Below are 12,235 nucleotides of genomic sequence, written 5' to 3'. Positions count from 1 at the left end.
GAGAGGGCATGGTGACAAATCTCAGTGCAGGAAAGGGGTGGGTGCATTCTCCCAGAGAGCTGAGATCCGCAGAGCTACTTCCCTTCAGCTCCGAGACCCCAAATCCAACCCAGCACCCCCGTGGGAGGCGTTGCAGGTTCATCACTGACAAGTTCATGCTTGGGATTCTCCATCTCCACCTAGCTTCGGACTGGCTAGTTTCTACCCCACATACTATAGCCAAGCAGCGAAAACTGAGGAGACTATGAACGGCCTCCTTCTGTGACGTAGGCAACCTCACCACATCACACGGCCCCGCCCGAACCCACCACAGGGCCACAGGGCCATGGCCACAGGCCAGCATCTGAGAACAGCCAGACATCATTTCCCTGGAGGGTTTGGAACACAGAGCCAATGGACACCACTCTCCAAAAAGCATGAAGAATATTACTTAAATGAAGGTTTATTTCAAAATTAGTCTTAGAGTATAAGCTGGGCTGAGGGCTGGAGCCAGACTACGTAATGAGTGGTGAGGGCACCTGCCTTCCCCAACACAGGCGGTGAGGAAGGAGCATCACCGGCCCTGCGCCCGATCATGCATCCAAAGATTACTAGCACTAGAAGCCAACAGCAAAGGACCCCCCCGCACGGTTGCTCGTGTTTAATCCAGGTTAAGCTATACACGTTTAAATACACGCAGGAGGTGACATGGTGTCATGCAATCCCAGTGATGGAATGACGTTCTTGCTCCGTGACCTCCTGCAGTGAGGCTGCTCCCCAGGTGAGGTTAGGTTGGACAGAGCACTGAAACAGAAGAGGAGAGAGGTCACACGGAGGTCATGCTGCGCAGAAAGCCACCCCCAAGGACCAGGCCATGGCTGCAGCCCTGAGTCATCATTCCTGGAGCAGAAGAGAATGACAGGTGTCTGTCACAATGAGCAAGCACTGCAGTCTCCAGGGTCCGTGGAGGATCTAACGCGGTGACTTTACCGAGATGCCTTCCCCGGCCATGCTAGGGTGTAGCTGAGCTACTACTCACAGGGCTGCTGAGAGACTTGTAAAATATGCCCCATAAATATTAACTGCTTTTCTAAATTCACTGACATTTCGGGGGGTCACAGTCTAGGTTTCGGCTTGCCAACCTCATTTAACCCACCTCTACACACTTCTCTGAAAAGCTTCTATTCTTGCAAAGTCTTTGAGAGTCACAAGTTCTTCCTAATTCTTAACCTAAATTCTTCTTATTGAAATTTAATATTAACCCCTCTGATCCTCATAGAAAGAGCACAGTTTGGGATTTCATAACCAGGTTCCATAAGCCTTTTGCAAGGCTCTAGGTTTTGTGTAAAAGTGAACTCAAAGATGATGGGTCCAAACAATGCGTGCTCATCATGGCAGGCAACGTACAAAGAGAAGATAGCCAGACAGTGCAGGGCTTCTCATGCAGGGCTGCAACCACACAGCATGAGGTGTTTAGCAAAAGTCCTCAGCCTGGACTTCATCAGGTCTCTTGTTCCATCAGTTACAGATAAACAAAGGAGACAAAAGAATTAAGTAAACCTTGGGCTGGAATTGGGACAAATCTAGGACAAATCTATTCTGTAATTTAACAAATGAATTTCAATAATAAAGAAGGAAAGGAAAGGCTATATGTGGTTTTTGTTTGTTTGTATTTTGGGTTTTTAAAAATACTTTATTGGCTGAGCATGGTGGTGATCCCAGCACTTGGGAGGTAGGGGCAGAAAGATCAGGATTTCAAGGTCTTTCTCAGCTATAGAGAGGGTTTGAGGCCAGCCTGGGCTGCCTAAGATCCTGGGGGAGGGAGACAGGAAGAAGGGATGGGAGTGGCTGAGACACAAAGATAGGCAGAGATAGACTTAGGAGATAAATCATCACATTTTATGGACCATCACCAGGTCCTGATGCAAGCAAGCAAACTGGAAACACTGTGTGGGGACCAAGGTGACCTGAACAGCGGTCAGGTCACCAGTGACACACAATGTTTAAGTTTGCCCTTGTAGCCTTCCCTCCTCCCTTTCTGCTGTTCTGGAAATGGAGCCCAGGGCTCATACTTCCAGGCAAGCCACCCATCACCATCCCCAGACCTAGTTGGATAATGGCATTACGGCTATGTGTCCAATTCTCAGATTCTGGAAATGTACCCTGAGATATTTATAAATGCAAAAATACTAACAGACATCTGCTTCAAAACAAAACTGGGATAGGAGTATAAATAAGCCTGCTGTGGGCTGGAGAGAGGGCTCAAGGGTTAAGAGCACTGGCTGGGGCTGGAGAGAGGGCTCAGCGGTTAAGAGCATTGCCTATTCTTCCTGAACACCCAGGTTCAATTCCCTAGAGCCCACATAACTCAGAACCCATAGCTATCTGTAACTCCAGTCCCAAGGGACCTGGTGGCCTTTTCTGGTCTCTTTGGGGACACACAAGGAGAACAAGCACATGCAGGGGAAACACCTATATACATAAAAATAAATAAAAACAAAATAAAAGATTAGCTGTGGGTTAATCCTCTTTACTGTTGCCCGCACTGAAAACTTCCATAGTAATTCAGAAAGAAGTTACAGGGCAGAAGCTGTGACTCAATGGGAGGATGCTCGCCTAGCATGTATGGGACCCTGCATCTCCACTTGTACTCCCTTTTTAAAAAGGTCAGGAAAAGACATAATCATGACATCATTCTCCTTTCAAGTTAATACTAAAAGTATTAACTTCTTCCCAGGCTTTGCTTTTCCTAACTACATATGACATGGTGCAAAAGCCGCTGGATTTCCAGAGTAAGTTCTTTGTTGGTGTCCTGTTCCTCATGAGGACACGCACTGGTGACCTGAAGTAAGAGAATCTCCCCAGGCCTGGTAGTGAAGCCCTCATGATGACTGTGGGGTTTATAGGACCACAACCTGGTTGGCCTGCAGTGGGCGCTCTGTGGGGGCTTCAGCATGAGCTCTGCAGCTGGCACAGGAGCCCGGAGGACCCCTTCTGTTTGGGGAGGAGGGTGGATGCTCTCACCTTTTAAAATGTAGTCCGTTAGCAAAGTAGGCACCTTCTCATTATCCTCTTTCATGGCGAAGAGTACTGGAGGAGAGAGAGAGGGAGATGTGGGCCAAGATATTGTTAGGGTATGGGGTTTGCTTCTAAGGCTAGACAAAGTCCACTCTTAGCGAGAAAGAAATGATATGAGGAAATCTGGTATTCACTGAATGTAAGTAGGCACAGTCCTCTACAGGCTTCCAAGAGTCAGCATTCTCAGGATGAGAGCGAATACTCGCAGAGAGCGGTAGGGCTGTCTCTGCAGAGTGGACCTACCGGTGACTTCTTTCGATTTTTCCCTTTTGGTTCATCTATAACTTCTATACCATCTACCAAATACATATCTTTAATAAAAATAAATGAAGCAATAAATAGGTAGAGATAGATAGATAGATGATAAATAGATAGATAGATAGATAGATAGATAGATAGATAGATAGATAGATTAAAAAAAATGAAGCAATGGCCCAAAATGATAAAATCAGTTTTTGGAGATAGTCAACCTAAATGTTAAATATTAATTGCTAATCACTAATAAAATTATGTTGTTTGTTTTGTTTTTGAGACAGGGTTTCACTATGTAGCCCTGGCTCATGTGTAGATCAGGCTAGCCACCACCACCCAGCTGAAACTATCTTTAAAAATATTCTACTCACATAAAAAAAAGTTATTGCACCAGTCGGTGGTGGCGCATACCTTTAATCCCAGCACTCGGGAGGCAGAGGTAGTCAGATCTCTGTGAGTTCGAGACCAGCCTGATCTACAAGATCTAGTCCCAGGGCAGGCTTCAAAGCTACAGAGAAACCCTGTCTTGAAAAACAACAACAACAAAAAATGTTATTGCGATAATCCTCACCTTCAATTTATTGACCACAAATAAAGTTTATCTGACAAATCTTTGCTATTTCCTGTGGGGAGGAAATGAAGTTCTGGGTGAAAGTGTATTGTTGACTTGAGTACAGCCAGGTCAAGAGCCCTGATGCCTCAGCCCCAGAGAAATGGCAAAACCTTCCTTTGGTCCAAATACAGACGTTATGAATCACTGACCCTTAGCTAAAAACAGTCGAGCATACCTCCCTGCTTCCTTTGACTGCAGCCTGAAATTGCTCCCCTGCAGAGATCAGATGATTATCAGCTGATTATTGCATCCTGGTTCAGCTGTATGCAATAAACCCATATCCTCAATTCAGATGAATAAAATTAACGTGCCGAGTTTCCAGGTTTCTCCTGGTACATCTCCGTTAGGGTACGTGGCCCACCCAACCCCAGCTTTTCTGTCTGTGTGTCTGTCCTTTCTTCATTCCTCAAGTCAGGTCAACTCCAAAGCCTTGCAGGTCGTAGCAGTTTCCACTACAGTGTTAGACTGTGCAGAGTTGAAGAATGGTGGACTCCCAGGGAGCCTTCACAGCACTTGCTGAAATACCTACTTGGCTTCTACAAGAAACAAACAGTAGGAAAGCTTTGAAAACCTAAAGGCTTGGGGGCTGGAGAGATGGCTCAGTGGTTAAGATTATTGCCTGCTCTTCCAAAGGTTCTGAGTTCAATTCTCAGCAACCACATGGTGGTTCACAACCATCTGTAATGAGGTCTGGTGCCCTCTTCTGGCCTGCAGACATACACACAGACAGAATAGTGTATACATAATAAATAAATTTTTTTTTTTAAAAAAAAGAAAACCTAAAGGCTTTCATAAAAGTTTTAAAACTGCATTTTCTGGGGGTGAGACTGTAATTCAATGTTAGGGTCTAGCTCATGTTCTGTCCCCAAACAAATAAATCCTTTTCTGTTAACTAAACAATGTGCTCACATGTTCACAACTTACATGATAGAAGTCAACACAAGGAAATCCTATAAGAAAGTATCTGAGCCTTATTTATAACTTCAACAAAAGCACCCAACAATAGACTCCTTCACCAATTTAAGCTTCCTTAAACAAACTAGTGTGTCTAGCCTTTGTAGTCTTACACCACCTACGAAAATGAGAGGTCTACCTATATAGAAGACTTATCAATGAAGAAGGCTGAAGAACATGTATTAGCTTTATAACAAATATATCCTAACATAGAAATATCTAGAACAGTGCATGAAATTATTAAGTAGTTCTGAATGTGAGACCACAGAGGATGCTACTTCCGGGACTGTTTCTATGCTGCCTAACTCTCCCCAACAGGCGTATTTCACCTTCATAAGCAGAGTGAACAGTGAAGATCAGCAGGCCCTGAGTCAGGAGGCAACCACAACAAGGGTGGGATCCCAGACTCACTTCCAGGATCCCAGATCCAGGTCCACGTTGAGGCTGGGTAATGGTCAGAACTTGGAACATGGTCAGAACCAGGTGAAGAATAGGACTCAATATGATGATACAAATCACCAGTCATGGCCAGGGGGAAAGACTGAACCCATAGCCTCTCAGGGTTTTGTTTCCTTTATGTTTTTTCATATATAGTCATTTTCAACAGAATTAGATGCTGGGGATCCTGGTTTCTTCTGTTTGCTTCCTGCTGTACCTAAGAATTTTTAGTTACACGTGCTACAGTGGGTGTGTGTGTATACGAGGGCATGCATGTGGAAGGAAGAGAGAGGACTGGAGAACTTGGTTCTCTCCTTCTACCACGTGGTCTCCAGGATGGAACTCAGGTCTTAAGCTTGGTGGCAAGGGCCTTTACCTGCTGAGCAATCTTGCTGGCTCTGTGTTGAATATTTAGATGCAAATTCATGGAGAGATGGTTCAGCAGTTAAAAGCACAGACTGCTTTTCCAGAGGACTCAAGTTCAATTCCCAGCACCCACATGTTGACTCACAACCGTCTGCAACTCCAGTTTCAACGCATCTGATGCTCTCGTCTGTCTAATGCGTGCAAGCGCTGCACAGTCCTAAGGGTCAGCAAAACACCCACACACATCAGATAGTAAACTAAAACAACCTTTTATAGCTCATGAAACTGCAACTCTCTGGAAAACTTGTAAAATATAATTAAAATACCACAGTAGTAACCATGATGATGGAGAAAATTAACATTATGGTTTGATCTGAAATGTCCCCCCAAATGTTCATGCACTGAGAGTTGGTTCCTAATTCAAGAATGTTCAAAGGTGGGGCTTTGGGGATGTGATCGGATCATGAGGGCTCTGAAATCATCAATGGACTGATATGTTCTCTGTTTGATGGGATGTTGGCAGGGGATGGAAACTTAGGAGGCGAGACCTAGTTAGAGTGTGAGTCCCCGAGGACATGCCCGTGGGGCTCTCTGGATTTCCCAGCAGCCATGAGGTGAGCAGCTGTGTCACTGTCCCCTTTCCTCTGTAATGCTCGGTCTCACCATGGACCCGGAAACAGATGGACTGAACCCCTGAAGCAGAGTCAAAAAAACTCTGCCCTCCTCTAAATTATTTCCTCAGGCATTTTGTCAGTTATATAGATCTGACCAGCACACTGATTTGCTTTGTCTACTTTTCCATATCCCTATAGTATTCTAATGATGGACACATTGGTTATAATTTCAAAATAACTGTTATTTATTTTGTGTGTGTGTGTGCACATACATGTGTATACATTTGGATCATGGGTCCTATGTGGAAGTCAGCAGACCATTCTACAAAGTTGGTTCTGTCTGTCTACCTTTCTGTAGGTTCTGGGGCTTGAACTCAGAACTCCAGGCTTGCACAGCAGGTGCTTTCTCACAGGCTCTAGACTGGTTTTTTTTTTTTTTTTTTTTTTTTTTTTTGCATAGGGTTTCTCTATGTCGCTCTAGCTGTTCTGGAACTCACTCTGTAGACCTGGCTGACCTCAAACTCACAGAGCATGCACAGGTCCCTAGGATCAGTTCACAGTACTGAAAAACCAATCACGGTGCATACTTATACATATGCAGAAATCTAAACCGAGCAAATGTACTTTGAAGTTAAAATCCCTGATTCTCAAGGACATGACGTCTATGAATGTTGACAAGATCTGTTTGCCACAAGATCTGCTTTTGTTCTCCAGATGGCTAGAAAGGAAGCCTTTCTTCACCCTTAACTTGGGGGTGGGGGTGCAGTAGGGGATATTTGTCTTCCTAGGCTGGCCGAAAAGTCCCTCTCCCTTTCTCTAGCATGACCAATAGCCCTATGGTGGCCCACCCCCTTCAGGGCAGCCACAGGGCATTGAGCAGCCTTGTGAGCTGTCATTCAGCAAGCTCGGTTGCCTGGAAAGAAATGGAATTTCTATCTGATCCACTGAGCGTGTCACCAAGTCTCAGTCCAGAATTTTCTCCTCCTAAGAGAAACGCGATAATACCGCTATCGGACACTGGTCCTTTGAGGTTGTACTGTGTCAGATACAGATGAAAAGCGCTTTATTATGTGTTGGTTTGCATCCCCACCCCCACCCCCTTGCCCCCACGCCCCCAGCTCAGAATATCTATCAATACAGAACAAAGCATCTTAAGTGAAGAAGAGGCAGTCACTTCCTGGAAGGAAAACTGACTCTATTCTTCCCAAGCAGCCTCGCCCCGCCCCAAAAACCTTCCTGTCAACACTACAGCAGGGCTCACAGACAGAGAGCACAGACAGAGAGCACAGACAGAGAGCACAGACAGAGAGCTGCTCCAGGGGCCCAGGAGGACAGTTGAGGGAGAGAAGACAAAACCTGGGAGCTGCAGGGAAAACAGAAAACTCTGCCCACCCCTCAAGTCCCTCCCCATCCTTAAAAAAAAAAAAACTGGGGGCCACAGCAGGGTATTTAAATTTTGCCTTGTTCAGGAGGATATGAAAAGCAGAGAATTTTGCCCCAGGCAAAACTATCCTAGAGAAATCAGGGAACTGAGAAGAAGAGGTGAACAGACCAGGAGTGATGGCATCCTAGGCGTGGGGCTGAGGAAGAGGAACTCACTGTTTGTCAGCATCTGCAGGTCTTCCACGGAGGGAGGAGAGGATTTCTTCTCATAAGGGATGACCGTGTTCAGGTACTGCCAAGACAAGCAGGGCGGGCAGTGCCTGAGTTACTGTTCCCTCTTGGGTTCAGGCACAGTGGGCAACTTGCACAGAGACCATGCTTTGCTTTAAAATCTGGGCACCACCCATCCTCACTGGCACACCGCTACTTCAGAACTCGCTTCCTCCTCCTCATGTATCTCTAAGGCAAGGCTTTCCCCACATTCAGTGAGGAAAACTCCCCTTGCCCCAACTTCCACATTCTTTTTTGTTGTTGTTGTTTTCCTTTTTGGAGACAGGGGTGCCTGGCTGTCCTGGAACTCACTCTGTAGACCAAGCTGAACTTGAACTCACAGAGATCCACCTGCCTGCCTCCCAAGTGCTGGGATTAAAGGCAGGTGCCACCAACTGCCCTGCAAATTCTACATTCTTAATATAAAATCTTTTTTGTTCTCAGAACTTTGGAGAGTCTTTCTCCTCTCAGATAATAGCAGGGGCAGTGGGTGCAGTGCAATTTAAGAAGGAATTATTTCTCTTTTGTCAAATGACATATCCACCCCGCCCAAGATCTTGACTGTCAGATTTGCTCCCTCTTATGACTTGACAAAGCAAACCCTGAGGTACCCACCCAGTAGACGTCAAAGACCCAAAAGCCAGAGAGATCTTGCCAGGCCCCAAGGAAGCCCAAGGTGATAGGTTCAAGGTCAAGCATCCTGGATTGTAACTTGGGCCCTTTCACTGGCAGTGAGGCCCTGGAAAACTGCCCTATGACTCTGGGCCTCAGTTCTCCCAGGAATAGGAAGAGCTGGTTAGATGTCTTCTAGGATATGGCTGTAAAATTCTAACATGTAGGATTCCGTTTCAACCATTCAAACAGCACACATACTTCACAATCACTTATCCCACCCACACTTGAAAGTTGCCAGTGCACACACTGCCAAGCCTATTAGATTTTCTGTTCCTCCAGGTGGGGGGAGGCCAGGACTTTTCATCTTTGCACCTTCAGGACCTAGCAACAGATCCCTGCACATAACCAGCAAAGCTGCTGAACTCTGCCTTAATAGCCAGAACTTCAAGCTGCATCACAGATGCTGTGGTTTGGATGTAATGTGTCTTCCAAAGGTCCATATGCAAAGCCCTGATCCCCAGGCTCATGGTACCTGGATGCACTATGGCCTTTTAAGGCTAGGATCCAGGGGAAAGTCATTATGCAGGCCTTTCAAGGCTACTACTAAGTGTTCTCTCTTTAACTTTTATGTGTCCCACCCCCATTTTGTCTCCGTTTCTCTCTTCTCTCTGTCAAATTTAACATGGGCCTGTTTGTTCCTACACACCCACACCCACAGGGATGCCATTTTACCAAATGCCAAACCAATAAAAACAAATAAAGTTAATAACTTTCTAAAGTTAATTGTCTCGGGTATTTCATTGCATTACTTCAAAGCTGACTACATGGAAGTAAGAAAGAGACATCACAGTGTGACTTACAATCAGAGCTGGAGGGTGAAGAGGTGGTATTGAAGGCACTGTCTCAGCTGGCCATCCAATATGAGAGAACTGATTAGGCACTAAGATGGGAATCTATTGTGAAACAGATCCCCCAATACACTTTATTTTTGTGGTTTTGGTTGTGAGCCTAGTCTTTAATAGCTGGGGCATCTCTCCAGCCTGTATTTTATTCTTAAGGCAAACCAATTTATAGGTCTCCTTTTGGTGTTGAGTTTTAAGTTTTATTCATGTCCCAGAATTAAAACAAGACCAAAAACGACCTTTGAAAAACATTTCCTGTGTCTTTCTTAGGATTGGAATAAAATGTTAGGGTACCTCACACTTGCCCAAATTCTGGGATAACTTCTGTGCCTCCATCCCCCTCACTTGTGGTGCAGAAGCTGAGCTGTTAGTTGTCTAAAAGAACAAAAGAGCAAACTCTGGCTGCACATACCTGTCTGTCTGCTCCCGAGGAGCCAAAGGTCTGGCGGATGCCACTCTGCAGAATGTTGGAGATGCCTTCCATGCTGAAGCGCTAAGGAAGAAACACACTCAAGATGGGCAAAGGCTTCCTGCCCCAGTGTCACCACCCCAGGGACTTCTGTGTCTTGGCTCAAATGCTCACCAGCTGTCCAACTGCCGTGGATGAGTGGCAGATAACGTAAGTCATTGGCGTGCACAGATAAGCCAGAATTTAAGCAAGAATAGTTAGCAGTCTCAGAGATTCATCTTGGTAAGTCCCTAAAGGCCACAAGACTCCCTTGTCACTCTCTAGACTTCCTCATTTCGTCCTGTATCATGTAAACAAGAGCAATTCCGAACAGTGCATCTCTGTAGAACTATGATGCCAAGATCGCAGGGTGAAGGAGAGGATGCAGCTGTCAGGAAAGGCAGGCTTCCAGAAGTGGCCTGGTCCAGGAAAACTTCAAGAGTCACATGGCCCAGGCCTAATTCAATAGGTTTGTGAAAAGCAGCTTAGATAAGCCTATGGACGTCATCCTGTTAATAACCAGTGAGCCATCCAGCCATTTTCTGGCGTGGACCACATGTAAACCATTGTTGCTTCACACAGTTCCAGCATTTTGACTTTGCAGACCACAGTTCCTGGTACCTTTTATTTTTGATTTTTAGCGATTCTTGCTATGTGTTATGGGAGTTCCCTTATGGCTTTCCCTTTGGGAAATTTTGTGTGGGCTTTGAAGGACGAAAATACATAAAATGGCAGCCTCTCTAAACAAAATAATTCTTTGGAAAAATATCTCTGCCACCGTGGTACCATGTAGCATGATAAATCTGCCTGCTCCCACACAAGTTAACGCCAAGCTGCCAGGAAATTTAGATAAGTAACACATGCTTAATAAATAAAGTGTATTTGATAATCAAAATGTATAAATTCCTAAGATCTATCTACTCGGGTTCACAGTAATGTGTATCTAGCCTCGTCTTTGTTCACTTTAAGCTTTAGTTATTTGGATACGCCATACAAGCAACTGCAATATTCTAAAATGGAGTGTCTGATTCCACCCCCCCTCCCCATGAAAAAGTCCTTTTCCCAAGGTCAGGCACTTAGACAAGTCTCTATTTCCTTGGAGGTTTAAAGAAAGTTTCTGCTTGCTAAAAGGGGAAACAGTCCTATCTCTGGCACGAGGAACGTGTGACCCTTCCATTAACAGATGGCTGATGCCTATTAACTTGTCAAGGTCAATGCTAGCTTCTTCAAACCCTGACCATAAGTCACACCCCAGCTCACATGCCCCCTTTCTCCCATTTAGTCCTATTTGCAAGTATAGAATATACAAGCTGTATTTTTTTCCCAATAAATACACTGGCTGCCATCCTGATTCACCCTCAGTTCCTATCCATCTACCTCCCCACCCCCACCCCGAGCTGTGTCCACACATCCTCTTTGGGACCGAACCCCACGGAAGCAAGTCTCTGGCAATTTTCAGCCATTCAAACAGCCCAGCAATACGCTACACAGGCCCCAAAGGGACCAGGTTGGGCAATAATCCATGCCAATGGCAGAGATCCCGAACTCCATCTTTTCAAGGACCTGGAGAACAGGTAATATCCACTTACTTTTTAATTCTTATTCAGTATGTCTTCCATTTAGACCAGAGGCATTCGGGGAAGCTGGACAGACAGGAGGCATCCCCTGCTTTCCTGACCCACTGTCACACAGCTGGGACTCTGTAACTGTTTAGGAATCTACTACAGGGTGGATATCAGGACGTGCAATGGTTAGGACTCCAGGCTGGCTGTTTCTAGTGTTCTGGTTGCTCATGTACCTTGAGAGGCATCTGGTTTCCCTTCTCTATTCGGCTGCTCTGCAGGCTCAACCCCTTCTCTTTCCGTCTCTTCTTCATTAGTTCCCGTTGCTCCTTCTGCTTGTTCTGAACCTCAATGAGCACCGTGATGAAGGAGTTCTTCACTTCCTTCTCAAACTCCAGCTCATCTCTGCGGGCCAGCTGGTGGACCAGTTCCTCGGAGAGGTCACGGATGGCACCCTCCACCTGGTCCAGCAGCTCCGTCAGCTCAGGCCCAGACATGTGCCTCAGCCCTAGAGACAAAGATGGATTTGGAAAGTGATATCTTCAGACAGGCATGAAAATGCTAGCGATAGGATCATTCTTAGATGGTGTCCCCTCCAACTCTTAGCATTTCTCTGAAAGACCATCACAATTTAGGGGAAAGGTGAGGAGGAAAGAGGTGTTATATCATGTATAGAAGAGAAAAACCTAAGCCGGGTGTTGGTGGTGCACGCCTTTAATCCCAGCACTGGGGGCGGGGGGGGGGGGGGGGGGGGGGGGGGG

General features: G+C 45.8%; 1 protein-coding gene across 1 annotated transcript in view; it reads right to left on the bottom strand.

Annotated features, from left to right (window-relative positions):
* Window positions 1-226: 226 nt before the first annotated feature.
* The window catches only part of Fez1 (fasciculation and elongation protein zeta 1), a 53,213-nt gene continuing 41,204 nt past the window's right edge, over window positions 227-12,235 (bottom strand). The window contains exons 6-10 of the mRNA XM_050125721.1: window positions 11,711-11,982; window positions 9,877-9,957; window positions 7,894-7,969; window positions 3,004-3,069; window positions 227-783 (exon numbers count right to left, since the gene is read on the bottom strand). Coding sequence (XP_049981678.1) covers window positions 767-783; window positions 3,004-3,069; window positions 7,894-7,969; window positions 9,877-9,957; window positions 11,711-11,982 — 512 coding nt within the window. The 3' untranslated portion in view covers window positions 227-766. The remainder of the gene's footprint in view (window positions 784-3,003; window positions 3,070-7,893; window positions 7,970-9,876; window positions 9,958-11,710; window positions 11,983-12,235) is intronic.

Source organism: Alexandromys fortis, unplaced genomic scaffold (assembly GCF_014885135.2).
Source record: "Alexandromys fortis isolate MF-2015 unplaced genomic scaffold, M_Fortis_MF-2015_v1.1 scaffold_253, whole genome shotgun sequence".
NCBI classification, from domain to species: Eukaryota; Metazoa; Chordata; class Mammalia; order Rodentia; family Cricetidae; genus Alexandromys; species Alexandromys fortis.
Note: the sequence above shows the minus strand (reverse complement) of the source record. Positions and strands in the feature narration are given on the sequence as shown.